Below are 15,769 nucleotides of genomic sequence, written 5' to 3'. Positions count from 1 at the left end.
AGTCCAACAGAGTTTACTCAAAATTTCCAAAAGGAAACGGAAAACAAACGACCTCAAAACAACAAGAGGCGAGCATTTACGCAACATGCGTAAAACACAAAAAATGCAAACAAGAAACAAAACACGCAGCACAACGACAGGCGAACAACAACACACAATCCTACCAAGCAAAAAGACGGAACTTATAGGACAGGTGATGAATACACAATAGGACACAGGTGTGACAGACAGACAAAAGCAATCACACACAGAAACATAGATCGGTGGCAGCTAGTACTCCGGGGACGGCGACCGCCGACGCCTGCTCGTACCAGGAGGGGGAGCAGCCTCGGCAGAATCCGTGACAATTACTGTATTTGTTAGTGACAGTAGCTAGGTTTCCATCCAATTGGCGACAGATTTGCATGCAAATATTCAAAAAAACGCATAAAGAAATTATGCACATTTTCCTACCAATGGTGTGTTTCCAGCAAACAAACTTGTTGTGGATAAAAATCACTGCATGATGACATAGTGCACACAAAATTCATTTTTTGGCTTAAGATTTCATGTAAATCTGAAGTTCAATGTGTTTCAATCGCATTTTCAATTCTACTGAAAACTGTTGCGTTAAATAGCAAATGTGCCTACTACTGTCTTGGCACATGCACTCTAGCTAATAGCTCACAGATACAGTGCGGGTAGGCTAGTCTACGTCAGTGTTTCCCTAACTCTGTCCTGGGGCCCCCCACTGATGCACGTTTTGGTTGTTGCCCTAGCACTACACAGCTGATTCAAAGAACCATTTCCCGCACAATTAATTTTCTGACACAAAAAGATCCCAACATGTCGAACAAAGAAATGATCTGTCGGCATAAAAAAACAAAAACTTCCTGTTTCCATCACAGCTGTCTTGAAAAAATGTTTATACGGTATGACTTTACTCACAGAAAAATGTGGATGGAAACGTAGTTACTGACATGGTTGTTGAATTCGTTCATTATCAGTCCAAGTGGATGTTATTGTTCAATTAATCTCCTAAGGACAATATATAAAATATATCATAAGGCCTTACTTTGATGGCCAAGTTTTTACCTAACACAGAGGGTGTTAGGAACCTCCTGGTTTACAGACAACATCAGGGCTGAAAATAACATTATGCTGGCTTGCAAAGCGATGTGTAGGATGAGTTAGGTTTTTATTCTCCCACAACTTGCATTCAGAATGACTATCAGGGTTAGGGACATTGTGAAGAGACTACCTAAACCACTGAAACTAGAACAACCATTTCAGTAATGGGTGCAATCATCTAACTAACTGATTGGATTAGTTTAGAAAAATATGTTATCTTTGTGTAGCATAAGATTAATCAATCAATCAGTCAATGTACATGCAAAAACAGAAATACTAAAAACAATCCTAAAACTGTCTACCTGCAGTAGAGCATGCTGGGAAATCTGATAATGATGGGAATGTTTTTCTCTCCACAGAGTAAAACTGACACAGTCACACTCTCACACTCAACACTGGTTATTAACACCAACAGTTGGGTTATTTTACACCACTGTAAAATAACACTCTTACAGATTTAATTGAACTCCTGAATCAACACTAGAAATGCTACACTGAAAAATCAACACTGTGTAACACTGGCCAATTTGCTGTGAGCAAATGCACACAAAGTCGTTGCCATGTCCATTCTTGTGGAAAGAAGACTAGCGAAGACATCAAAACTATGAAATAACACATATGGAATCATGTAGTAACCAAAAAAGTGTTAAACAAATCAAAATATATTTTCAATTTTAGATTCTTCAAAGTAGCCACCCTTTGCCTTGATGACAACGCTGCACACTCTTGGCATTCTCTCAACCAGCTTCATGAGGAATGCTTTTCCAACAGTCTTGATGGAGTTCTCCAATATGCTGAGCACTTGTTGGCTGCTTTTCCTTCATCCTGCGGTCCGACTCATCCCAAACCATCTCAATTGGGTTGAGGTCGGGTGATTGTGGAGACCAGGTCATCTGATGCAGCACTCCATCACTCTCCTTGGTCAAATAGCCCTTACACAGCCTGGAGGTGTGTTTTGGGTGATTGTCCTGTTGAAAAACAAATGATAGTCCCACTAAGCGCAAACCAGATGGGATGACATATCGTGCCATGCTGGTTAAGTGTGCCTTGAATTCTAAATAAATCACAGACAGTGTCACCAACAAAGCACCATCACACCTCTTCCTCCATGCTTCACGGTGGGAACCACACATGCGGAGATCATCTGTTCACCTACTCTGTGTCTCACAAAGACACGGCAGTTGGAACCAAAAATCTCAAATTTGGACTCATCAGACCAAAGGACAGATTTCCACCAGTCTAATGTCCATTGCTCATGTTTCTTGGCCCAAGCACGTCTCTTCTTATTATTGGTGTCCTTTAGTAGTGTTTTCTTTGCAGAAATTTGACCATGAAGGCCTGATTCACACAGTCTCCTCTGAACAGTTGATGTTGAAATGTGTCTGTTACTTGAACTCTGAAGCATTTATTTGGGCTGCAATCTGAGGTGCAGTTAACTCTAATGAATTTATCCTCTGCAGTAGAGCTAACTCTGGGTCTTCTTTTCCTGTGGCGGTCCTCATGAGAGCCAGTTTCATCATAGCGCTTGATGGTTTTTGCGACTGCACTTGAAGAAACTTTCAAAGTTCTTGAAAGTTTCCGTATTGACTTAAAGTAAGCTGTTCTTGCCATAATATGGACTTGGTCTTTGACCAAATAGGGCTATCTTCTGTATACCACCCCTACCTTGTCACAACACTACTGATTGGCTCAAACGTATTATGAAGGAAATCAATTCCAGGCACACCTGTTAATTGAAATGCATTCCAGGTGACTACCTCATGAAGCTGCTTGAGAGAATGCCAAGAGTGTGCAAAGCTGTCATCAAGGCAAAGGGTGGCTATTTGAAGAATCTCAAATATAAAATATATTTTGATTTGTTTAACACTTTTTTGGTTACTACATGATTCCATATGTGTTATTTCATAGTTTTGATGTTTTCACTATTATTCTACCCTGGAATGAGTAGGTGTGTCCAAACTTTTGACTGGCACTGTACATAATGTAGCTCCTCCAAGAGCGATGTGTCCAATTCGTCCTTTTGGTGGCCCTGTGGGGCCAAAGCTTGAACTCCAGCATGGCTGCTTGCAGCTACAGTATATTTCTATCTGGATTGGATGATTTGAGTGGAAGCTATTTACTATTCATAAGGTTGGAGGCTCCCTGAGAGACGGAAGGGGGAGAAGGAGGGGAGAGTGCGAGAGAGAGAAAGAGGGGGAGAGGGAGGGAGAGAGAGAGAGAGAGAGAGAGAGAGAGAGAGAGAGAGAGAGAGAGAGAGAGAGAGAGAGAGAGAGAGAGAGAGAGAGAGAGAGAGAGAGAGAGAGAGAGAGAGAGAGAGAGAGAGAGAGAGAGAGAGGTGGGTAGGTGCTCTGGAGAGGTTGCGTCTAGATCACATAGTTCTCTCATGTCTAAGGTTCTTTGGTTGAATTAATGATTAATCAATACATTCCTGGAAGTAGGAGCAAGATTCTAGGACTTGGGCAGTCTGAGTGTCATCTCCCCTTTGATTTTCATTCAAGTGTGTCAAATCTCAATCTATAGTCTTAATCTATGATATGCTACTAAAACCATTTGTTTTTAAGAGTTCGTTTTCTAATAAAATACTGTTTTATTTATTTATTGCCCGTGGACTACAGTCCTAAAAACTCTTAAAATAGAATTAAATCCGTTGGCCTTCCTAGCCTTCGGACTGGAGCAATGCTGCTGCAAACACACTTATTTTCTGGATAGGAAGAGATCTGGGTCACATGCTTGAATTATCTATTTGCAGGGTTGCATGCATCAATGCCAAGAAATTTCATTAGGGGAACTTTGCCCAAGGAAAACGAGAGCTATCTGTGTAGGATGGAGCCGGAGGCCAAGGAGAGAGGGACGACAGAGAACAGAGGCAGCTCCTCTACGAGGGAGCAACACTCCTCCTGCTCCAGCCTCAAGGTATGATCAGAACCTCTAGGCCTCCCTCTGCCGCTCTCTGATTCTCTTTGCCTCTGACTCTCTGACTTTCTCTGACTCGCTTAAGGGCTCTATTCAATCCGTATAAAGGAAGTTCAGCGTTACAGCGTGATTTAAATTTAAAGACAATGTTCCCGCATTAGTGGAGACTGCATTCATGTCGGCGCAATCGGAAATTACCTTTACATTTTGTATCACACAATTGGTACCGCTTCAGCAATACAGATTGAATAGAGCCCTAACTCTCCTCTCCTCTCTTCCTCCTTCCTCCTCTCCACCTCTCCTCTGCATGCCTCCTCTCCTGTTAAGGTTAGCGTTTAGTGGGGGGGCGGGGGTAAAGCTGATCCTATAGGGCAACTTCTACCTGGAACTTTCTCTAGGTATACTATTCCTCTGTTGTGGCAGGAAGAGCAGCCATACTGAACTCTATTTCACCTGACAAGGGGATGTTCCAGCTCATTTGACCACATGTAAGTCAGTGAGACCATGTGTGGATGTTACATGTTTTTCTCCTTTCCTGTTAGCTAACCATGTTGTTTAACATCATTGGGCCTTAATAGCCTTTCATTCCGAGTTTAAGGACCAGACATTGAAATGGGTTTAATATATTTTTTGAGGGAATTGAATGGCTGTGAGAAGGATTCAGGAGGGGAATGAGAACATGCCGGATGAAGCCGAAGGCTGCAGATGAAGGCTGTAGAGTTTGGCTTGTAGACATCAGGCCATGGTAGTTAGGCTGCTGTGGTGATGGCAATCCCAAAAAGAGAACTCCAAATTAGTCTGACCCTGGACAGGAAGTGAGTTGTTCTGGACTGCAGGTGCTGAATGGTTGGCAATATAGTTGAGGTAGTACAGCGTATGGACGAGATGCCCACGGAGTGACCCAACCTTAGACCCCAGGAGAGCAAGCAGAAGCGACTGTGGCAAGGGAAATCAACTCTTGAAGGAAGAAAACCTTGAGAGGAACCAGGCACAGCTAGGAGGCCAACCCTCTTTTGGCTGGTTGGGTAGGAGTCAGTGCGTGAGGTAGATGGTGTCCGTGAAAGGAGGCAGGGACTAGAAAACAGTGCTAGAGTTAATGCGGGTTCTGAGAGATGAGCATGTTGTGTGCTCTCCTGATGTTGACGTCAGAGCGGATGTAGGAATGATAGGCTTGAGAGGACCAGCGTGTGAGGAGTTGTATGGTATGGTCTGGGATGCTGTGTCGAGATGCCATGGATGCAGCTCCGATGTGGAAGGAGTCCTGAGAATTGATCAGCAGGATAGCCATACAGTCATAGTATTTGTCTCAGATGGGAATGGAACCAGATTTAGTGATGAACAGTGGATTGGATGGAGAGGCATGTTGAGATTGTCTGAGCTGTTGGAAGTAGGTGAGTGGTTGGTAAGGGCTGAGGGTAGATGTTAGCCGGAACAGGTAGACTGTTGTGGTTCTGCCAAACTGATCGGTTTATTGTGGAGGACGATGTCTAACATACTGAGAATTTCTATAGGTAGAAAATTAGGATGTAAACTCGGAACGTCACAGGCAGCGAAAAATGCAAAAGAAACATAAATCCCAGCGTAGAGAGACGTAACCTAATCTCAGCATCTGGATGCAGGCAGACAGGATGTCAATGGTGATTGGCTGGTGACAAGGGTGGGCGGAGGTCGGCATCTGAATACTTGAACAGAGGCAGTTGGTTCACATCTAGTAGAGGGTCTCAGCTGGTAAAACCAGGGGCCGAACCGCTGCAAGATCAGTTGGAACGTAACTAGCTGAGATGTGGGAGTTCATGGCTGGTAGGGATGGAAGGTGAGGCACTGCGGGGGTGGCTGTCATGGGACCAGCGGTGAAGAGAAGGCGCCCGTAGAGCTGTCAAGAGTGCCCCAGTATGTGCTGACATATCACTGCAGGAGCCTGGTGGCAGTAGCATTCGTAGATTGTTGTGCAACCAAAATAAATGGTCAGATCCATAACAATGGTGTGGTAGTCATCCAACTCCTAGCGGCGAGAAGGGTGAGCTGAGCAAATGACGTCTCTGTAGTACAAGAAGGCCAAGGAAGGGGCCGGGGGGACCTGAAGTGGGGTGAGGTCGGCAGAGAGTGGGTGAGCCGTTGCTGGAGCAGCGTTCACAGGGCTAGACGGACCTGAGGTGGGGAGAGGTCCTCACTTGCAGAGAGAGGGGGTGAGCTGCTGCCGCGGTCACGTGGCAAGCGGGACCTTGTCTACTGGCGAAGTGAGGAAGAGACTGGATGCGAATTGAAGTGGAGGGTGTTGGGTGGAGGAAGAGCCAGGTCTGCTGTCAAGAGGGAATTGTGAGCCGGAGGGCAGGGCTGGGCTGCAGCCAACAGTGAAAACTGGAACATCGAGGCAATCGGCTCACTGAACTGAGAGGTCACAGCTGTGAGGAATAGGGGCAAAGCCACAGCTGGAGGAGCAGGAGCAGCAGGCACATATAGCTGGCTGAGCAGTCGTCGCTGGCAGAGAAGGTGAGGCACTGCAACAGTGGCGGTCACAGGACGAGTGGGACCAGAGGCGAAGATGGAGTTTGTCACTGGTGGAGAGGGAGGGTGTGTCACTGTGGGAGGAACAGTCATGCGCCGGCCGGGCCTGAGGTGGGGAGAGGTCGTCACTGGCAGAGAGTGGGGGTGAGCCACTGCTGTAGCAGTGGACAAGGGGCCAGCGGGACCTGAGAGGGGGAGAGCTACTAGTGGTTGTAGCCGGGAGGCCAGAGTGGCCGGCAGTGAAGACTGGAACTGCGAGACAGTCGGTTCACTTAACTGGGACAGAGTCGCAGCTGTGGCCACCTCCTATCATCCTGCAGACCGGCCTTCTCACTCTAGAAATGCCATCTTCATGCATGTTCAGCAGTCTTATGGCTTGGGGGTAGAAGCTGTTAAGGGGCCTTTTGGACTAGACTTGGCGCTCCGGTACTGCTTGCTGTGCGGTAGCAGAGAGAACAGTCTATGACTTGGGTGACTGGAGTCTTGGACAATTTTTTGGGCCTTCCTCTGACACTGCCTAGTATATAGGTCCTGGACGGCAGGAAGCTTGGCTCCAGTGATGTACTGGGCTGTACGCACCACCCGCTGTAGCTCCTTACGGTCGGATGCCGTGCAGTTGCCATACCAGACGGTGATGCAACTGGTCAGGAAGCTCTCGATAGTGCAGCTGTATAACTTTTTGAGGATCTGGGGACCCATACCAAATATTTTCAGTCTCCTGAGGGGCAAAAGGCGTTGTTGTGCCCTCTTCACGACTTTCTTGGTGTGTTTGTACCATGATAGTTTGTTGGTGATGTGGACATCAAGGAACTTGAAACTCTCGACCCGCTCCACTACAGCCCCGAGGGGCCCCCGTGTTGAGGATCAGCGTGGCAGATGTGTTGTTGCCTACCCTTACCATCTGGGGCCGGCCCGTCAGGAAGTCCAGGATCCAGTCCCAGGGTCCTTAGCTTAGTGATGAGCTTTGTGGGCACTATGGTGTTGTAGTCAATTAACAGCATTCTCACATAGGTGTTCCTTTTGTCCAGGTGGGAAAGTGCAGTGTGGAGTGCGATTGAGATTGCGTCATCTGTGGATCTGTTGGGGCGGTATGCAAATTGGAGTGGGTCTAGGGTTTCCGGGATGATGGTGTTGATGTGAGCCATGACCAGCCTTTCAAAGCACTTCATTGCTACCGACGTGAGTGCTACGGGGCGGTAGTCATTTAGGCAGGTTACCTTCGCTTTCTTGGGCACAGGGACTATGGTGGTCTGCTTGAAACATGTAGGTATTACAGACTTGGTCAGGGTGAGGTTGAAAATGTCAGTGTAGACACTTGCCAGTTGGTCCGCGCATGCTCTGAGTACATGTCCTGGTAATCTGTCTAGCCCCGTGGCCTTGTGAATGTTGACCTGTTTAACGGTCTTGCTCACATCGGCTACGGAGATCGTGATCACACAGTCGTCCGTCATGTTTTTCATCGGCAGGAACTGGGAAACTAGTCAGGATCGAGGGAAAGATGAGCAAAGTACAGAGAGATCCTTGATGTAAATCTACCTCAGAGCGCTCAGGACCTCAGACTGGGGTGAAGAATCACCTTCCAACAGGACAACGACCCTAAGCACACAGCCAAGACAATGCAGGAGTGGCTTCGGGACAAGTCTCTGAATGTCCTTGAGTGGCCCAACCAGAGCCCGGACTTGAACCCGATCGAACATCTCTGGAGAGACCTGAAAATAGCTGCGCAGTGACGCTCCCCATCCAACCTGACAGAGAAGAATGGGAGAAACACTCCAAATACAGGTGTGCCAAGATTGTAGCGTCAAACCTACATTTTACATTTTTTGTCATTTAGCAGACGCTCTTATCCAGAGCGACTTACAGTTAGTAAGTGCATACATTTTCATACTGGCCCCCCGTGGGAATCGAACCCACAACCCTGGCGTTGCAAGCGCCATGCTCTACCAACTGAGCTACACGGGACCCACGAAGGCTCAAGGCTGTAATCACTGCCAAAGGTGCTTCAACAAAGTGCTGAGTAAAGGGTCTGAATACTTATGTAAATGGATATTGGGCGGAGGCCGGCTAGTGGTGATTGTTTAACAGTCTGATTGCCTGGGGATAGAAGCTGTTTATCAGTCTCTCGTTCCCAGCTTTGATTCACCTGTACTGCCTCTGCCTTCCAGATGTTTGCGGGGTGAACAGGCCATGGCTCGAGTGGCTACACACAAAAAAATGCTGGGTTGTTTGGTTGACCCAACTGCTAGGTTGTTTGGTTGACCCAACTGCTGGGTTGTTTGGTTGACCCAACTGCTGGGTTGTTTGGTTGACCCAACTGCTGGGTTGTTTGGTTGACCCAACTGCTGGGTTGCAGGCATTGGGTAACTTGGTTGGGTTATTTTCTTTCAAAACTGCTGTGTTATTGAGATATGACCCAGCGGGTCAGATCAGAAGACTGGAGGCATAGTTTAGTAGGGGCATGGCATTCAGCTAGTTCTTTTTAGCCACCCATTAGAGTAAATGTAATTCCTGTTCATCTGTTCTGTTGCATAGTTATCACATGTTAAGAACATTGAACATTGACATTTTTGTAGCTTCAATGACACTTACAGAAGTGTGATAGCTCCTTAAAAGCCTATGTAAATCCCATTATTAGGAGGCAATAATTATACATATATTATAATATGTAATAAATAATCAAAATATTATAGAACAAAATTACATTTGCAGTATGTAAACTTAACCTGATGAACAGGAATGACACTCTCATTACTCTCATGGGTGGCCAATAAGAGCTAGCTGAAAGCCACGCCCCCAATAAATCACGCCTCCTGAAAATAGCCTAAGGATTACATTCAAAAAGACCCAGCTGCTAGGTCAACCCAGCATGAGAGTACAAAATACGGGTTCGGGTAATCCCAACAGCACAACATGTTGGGTTATTCACGCAACCCAACTGGCTCGGTCAAAATAACCCAACATTATTTAACCAGCACTGGGTTACCAAATAACCCAAATTGGCTTGTTTTCAGACCAGTGTAAGGTCCTTGATGATCTTGGCCTTCCTGTAGCACCGGGTGCTGTAGATGTCCTGGAGGGCAGGCAGTACCCTCTGGAGATCCCTGTGGTTGCGGGCAGCAGTGATACAGCTCGATAGAATCTGTTGAAGTTTGTGAGGGTCTTAGGGGCCAAGACGGATTTCATCTGCCTCCTGAAGTTGAGGAGGTGCTGTTGCGCCTTCTTCACCACGCCGTCGGTGTGAAGGGACCATTTCAGGTCCTCAGTGATGTGCACGCAGATGAACTTGAAGCTTTTGACCCTATACACTGCAGCCCCGTTGATGTGGATGGGTGTGTGCTCTCTCTGCTGTCTCCTGTAGTCCACGATCAGCTCCTTCATTTTGTTGACGTTGAACGAGAGGTTATCTTCCTGGTACCACTCCGTCAGGCTCTCACCTCCTCCCAGTAGGCTGTCTCATCAATGTTGGTAATCAGGCCTACCACTGTTATGTCATCAGCAAACTTGATGATTGAGTTGGAGAAGTGTTTGGCCACGTGCTCAGTCCCCTCCTGTACTCTCTGTTCACCCATGACTGCATGGCCAGGCAAGACTCCAACACCATCATTAAGTTTGCCGACGACACAACAGTGGTAGGCCTGATCACCGACAACGATGAGACAGCCTATAGGGAGGAGGTCAGAGATCTGGCCGTGTGGTGCCAGGACAACAACCTCTCCCTCAACGTGACCAAGACAAAGGAGATGATTGTGGACTACAGGAAAAAAAAGAGGACTGAGCACGCCCCCATTCTCATCGACGGGGCTGTAGTGGAACAGGTTGAGAGCTTCAAGTTCCTTGGTGTCCACATCACCAACGAACTATCATGGTCCAAACACACCAAGACAGTCGTGAAGAGGGCACGACAAAGCCTATTCCCCCTTAGGAGACTAAAAAGATTTGGCATGGGTCCTCAGATCCTCAAAAAATTCTACAGCTGCACCATCGAGAGCATCCTGACTGGTTGCATCACCGCCTGGTATGGCAACTGCTTGGCCTCCGACCGCAAGGCACTACAGAGGGTAGTGCGTACGGCCCAGTACATCACTGGGGCAAAGCTTCCTGCCATCCAGGACCTCTATACCAGGCGGTGTCAGAGGAAGGCCCTCAAAATTGTCAAAGACTCCAGCCACCCTAGTCATAGACTGTTCTCTCTGCTACCGCACGGCAAGCGGTACCGGAGTGCCAAGTCTAGGTCCAAAAGACTTCTCAACAGCTTCTACCCCCAAGCCATAAGACTCCTGAACAGCTAATCATGGCTACCCGGACTATTTGCACTGCCCCCCCACCCCATCCTTTTTACGCTGCTGCTACTCTGTTAAGTATTTATGCATAGTCACTTTAACTCTACCCACATGTACATATTACCTCAACTACCTCAACTAGCCGGTGCCCCCGCACATTGACTCTGCAACGGTACCCCCCTGTATATATAGCCTCCCTACTGTCACTTTATTTTACTTCTGCTCTTTTTTTTCTCAACACTTTTTTTGTTGTTGTTTTATTCTTACTTTTTTTGTTTAAAATAAATGCACTGTTGGTTAAGGGCTGTAAGTAAGCATTTCACTGTAATGTCTGCACCTGTTGTATTCGGCGCATGTGACCAATACAATTTGATTTGATTTGATTTGATTTGTGGCGGAGGGGTTGTTGCCTATATTCACCACCTGGGGTCGGCCCGTCAGGAAGTCCAGGACCCAGTTGCACAGGGAGGGGTTCAGACCCAGGGTCCTGAGCTTAGTGATGAGCTTGGAGGGCACTATGGTGTTGAAGGCTGAGCTGTAGTTGATGAACAGTATTCTTACATAGGTATTCCTCTTGTCCAGATATTGCAGAGTGCAGTGCGATGGCGATTGCGTCATCTGAGGATCTGTTGGGGCGGTATGCAAATTGCAGAGGGTCTAGAATGTTGGGTAAGGTGGAAGTGATATGATCCTTAACTAGCCTCTCAAAGCACTTCATGATGACCGAAGTGAGTGCTACGGGGCGATAGTCATTTAGTTGAGTTATTTTCGCTTTCTTGGGTACAGGAACAGTGGTGGAAACTGTGAAGCAAGTGTGGACAACAGACATAGGGAGAGATCGAATATGCCTGTAAACACTCCATCCAGCTGGTCTGCACATGTTCCGAAGATGCGGCTTGGGATGCCGTCTGGGCTGGCAGCCTTGCAAGAGTTAACACGCTTAAATGTCTTACTCACGTCGGCCATGGACATCGGGAGCACACAGTCCTTGGGAGTGGCGGGGGATCACGTCAGCGGCTCTGTGTTGTTTTACTCGATGCGGGTGAAGGTGTTTAGCTTGTCCGGGAGCGAGGTGTTGGTATCCGCGGCATGGCTGTGTTTCCCTTTATAATCTGTGATTGTCTGGACATGCGTTTCGTGTCTGAACCGTTGAATTGTGACTCTGTCCCTGTACTGTCGTTTTGCCTCTTTGATTGCCTTACGGAGGTCATAGCTGGTCTGTTTGTACACGTCCATGTTCCGAGTCACCTTGCCGTGGTTAAAAGAGGTGGTTAACCTCTGGTTTGGATAAGTTCTAATCATAAAAGTAGGAACAACATCCTCTATGCACTTCCTGATGAACCCAGTCACTGAGTCAGTGTATACAGTGCCTTCAGAAAGTATTCATTTTGTTACAGCCTGAATTCAAAATGGATTAAATAGCTTTTTTTCTCTCACCCATCTGCACACAATACCCCATAATGACAAAGTGTTTCAATGTTTTTTATATAAAAAAATACAAATGAAATACAGAATCTAATTTACATAAGTATTCATACCCCTGAGTCAATACATGTTAGAATCAACTTTGGCAGTGATTACAGCTATGCACACCTGGATTGTACAATATTTGAACATCACATTTTTGTATTTCTTCAAGCTCTGTCAAGTTAGTTGTTGATCATTGCAAGACAGCCATTTTCATGTCTTGGGGCCATAGATTTTCAAGCCGCTTTAAGTCAGGAACATTCAATGTTGTCTTGGTAAGCAACTCCAGTGTATATTTGGGCTTGTGTTTTAGGTAATTGTCCTGCTGAAAGGTTAAATTGTCTCCAGTGTCTGTTGGAAAGCAAACTGGACCAGGTTTTCCTCTAGGATTTTGCCTGTGCTTAGCTCTATTCCGTTTCTTTTTATCCTAAAAAACTCCCTAGTCCTTGCCGATGACAAGCATACCCATAACATGATGCAGCCACCACCATGCTTGCAAATATGAAGAGTGGTACTCAATTATGTGTTGTGTTGGATTTGCCCCAAACATAAAGCTTTGTATTCAGGACATAAAGTTCATTTCTTTGCCACATTTTTTGCAGTTTTACTTTAGTGCCTTATTGCAAACAGAATGCATGTTTTGGAATATTTTTATACTGTACAGGTTTCCGTCTTTTCACTCTGTCATTTCGGTTAGTATTGTGGAGTAACTACAATGTTGTTGATCCATCCTCACTTTTCTCCTATCACAGCCATTCAACTCTGTAACTGTTTTAAAGTCACCATTGGCCTCATGGTGAAATCCCTGAGTGGTTTCCTTCCTCTCCGGCAACTGAGTTAGGAAGGACTCCTGTATTTTTATAGTGACTGCACCATCCAAAGTGTAATTAATAACTTCACTATCCTCAAAGAGATATTCAATGTCTTTTTCTTTACCGATTTACCAATAGGTGCCCATCTTTGCGAGGCATGGGAAAATCTGTTTAAAATTCACTACTCGACTGAGGGACCTTACAGATCATTTAATGTGTGGGGTACATAGATGAGGTAGTCATTCAACAATCATGTTCAGCACTATTATTGCACACAGAGTGAGTCCATGCAACTTGTTATGACTTGTTGAGCTAGTTTACTCCTGAATTTGTTTAGGCTTGCCATAACAAAGGAGTTGAAAACTTATTGACTCAAGACATTTCAGGTTTTCATTTTTTATTAATTAGTAAAAATGTCAAGAAACATAATTCTGCTTTGACATTATGGGGTGTAGTGTATATGTCAGTGACACAAAATCTAAATGTAATCCATTTTAAATTCAGGTTGTAACACAACAAAATGTGGAAGAAATCAAGGGGTGTATATACTTTCTGAAGGCGCTGTACTGCATGATCTGCATGATCAAAACAATCTTGAAGCATAGATCCCGATTTGTCAGACCAACGTTGAACAGCCCTTACCACGGGTGCTTCCTGCTTAACGGGGAATGGAAACTCTAGGATTTAGAATACCAGCTAACTGGCATTTTTGCACCAGACATAGCGTTTTCCTTGATGGCCAAAAAGCTCAATTTTAGTCTCATCTGACCAGAGTACCTTCTTCCATATGTTTGGGGAGTCTCCCACATGCCTTTTGGCGAACACCAAACGTGTTGCTTATTTTTTTCTTTAAGCATTGGCTTTTTTCTGGCCACTCTTCCGTAAAGCCCAGCTCTGTGGAGTGTACGGCTTAAATACTCCAATCTCCACTGTGGAGCTTTGCAGCTCCTTCAGGGTTATCTTTGGTCTCTTTGTTGCCTCTCTGATTAATGCCCTCTTTGCCTGGTCCGTGAGTTTTGGTGGACGGCCCTCTCTTGGCAGGTTTGTTGTGGTTGCATATTCTTTCCATTTTTTAATAATGGATTTAATGGTGCTCTGTGGGATGTTCAAAGTTTCGGATATTTTTTTATAACCCAACCCTGATCTGTACTTCTCCACAACTTTGTCCCTGACCTGTTTGGAGAGCTCCTTGGTCTTCATGGTGCCACTTGCTTGGTTGTGCCCCTTGCTTAGTGGTGTTGCAGACTCTGGGGCCTTTCAGAACAGGTGTATATTACATTTACATTTTAGTCATTTAGCAGCTGCTCTTATCCAGAGTGACTTACAGTTAGTGAGTGCATACATTTTCATACTGGCCCCCCGTGGTAATATAATATTAATAAAGCAATAACTTTATTGAAAGAATAAGGATAAGGGGATACATTGTGGGTTCGATTCCCACGGGGGGCCAGTATGAAAAAATGTATGCACTCACTAACTGTAAGTCGCTCTTTAGTCAAGAGCGTCTGCTCAATGACTAAAATGTCAAATGTAAATGTAATAACCATAACATTATATACAACATTCATCTCAGGGATATTGTCATCAAAATTGAACTGGAATTACTAAATATTATAAGAATAAGGAATATACTATAATAACAATAATGGGCTTTTACAACTTCTATTTCTTCTTACATACATTCCTCTAGGCCTATAGCCTAATACTTGAAGAGTCAGAATTAAAAGCATGCAAGAACAGGGAAATTACCTGTGACAATCTGAGCTACTGGGTGAAGACTAGGAGACCATTTACTAGTACCTAGCTATGTATGGTATGTACAGTTGAAGTCGGAAGTTTACATACACTTAGGTTGGAGTCATTAAAACTAGTTTTTCAACCACTCCACAAATTTCTTGTTAACAAACTATAGTTTTGGAAAGACGGTTAGGACATCCACATTGTACATGACACAAGTAATTTTTCCAACAATTGTTTACAGACAGATTATTCCACTTATAATTCACTATATCACAATTCCTGTGGGTCAGAAGTTTACATACACTAAGTTGACTGTGCCTTTAAACAGCTTGGAAAATTCCAGAAATTGATGTCATTGCTTTAGAAGCTTCTGATAGGCTAATTGACATAATTTGAGTCAATTGGAGGTGTACCTGTGGATATATTTCAAGGCCTACCTTCAAACTCAGTGCCTCTTTGCTTGACATCATGGGAAAATGAAAAGAAATCAGCCAAGACCTCAGAAAAAAAATTGTAGACCTCCACAAGTCTGGTTCATCCTTGGGAGCAATTTCCAAGCGCCTGAAGGTACCACGTTCATCTGTACAAACAATAGTACGCAAGTATAAACACCATGGGACCACGCAGCTGTCATACCACTCAGGAAGGAGACACATTCTGTCTCCTAGAGATGAACGTACTTTGGTCTGAAAAGTGCTAAACAATCCCAGAACAACAGCAAAGCACCTTGTGAAGATGCTGAAGGAAACAGGTACAAAAGTATCTATATCACAGTAAAATGAGTCCTATATCGACATAACCTGAAAGGCCGCTCAGCAAGGAAGAAGCCACTGCTCCAAAACCGCCATAAAAAAGCCAGACTACGGTTTGCAACTGCACATGGGGACAAAGATCGTGCTTTTAGAAGAAATGTCCTCTGGTCTGATGAAACAAAAATATAAC

The 15,769-nt window shown here is 45.2% G+C and overlaps 1 protein-coding gene across 1 annotated transcript in view; it reads left to right on the top strand.

Annotated features, from left to right (window-relative positions):
- Positions 1-15,769, top strand: part of LOC311139710 (solute carrier organic anion transporter family member 1C1-like) — a 66,769-nt gene that overhangs the window by 11,537 nt on the left and 39,463 nt on the right. The window contains exon 2 of the mRNA XM_084174632.1: positions 3,860-4,023. Coding sequence (XP_084030758.1) covers positions 3,874-4,023 — 150 coding nt within the window. The 5' untranslated portion in view covers positions 3,860-3,873. The remainder of the gene's footprint in view (positions 1-3,859; positions 4,024-15,769) is intronic.

This window comes from Coregonus lavaretus, assembly GCF_964263955.1.
Source record: "Coregonus lavaretus genome assembly, chromosome: 13".
In the NCBI taxonomy this organism is placed as follows: Eukaryota; Metazoa; Chordata; class Actinopteri; order Salmoniformes; family Salmonidae; genus Coregonus; species Coregonus lavaretus.
This window is presented reverse-complemented; position numbering and strand designations above follow the sequence as displayed.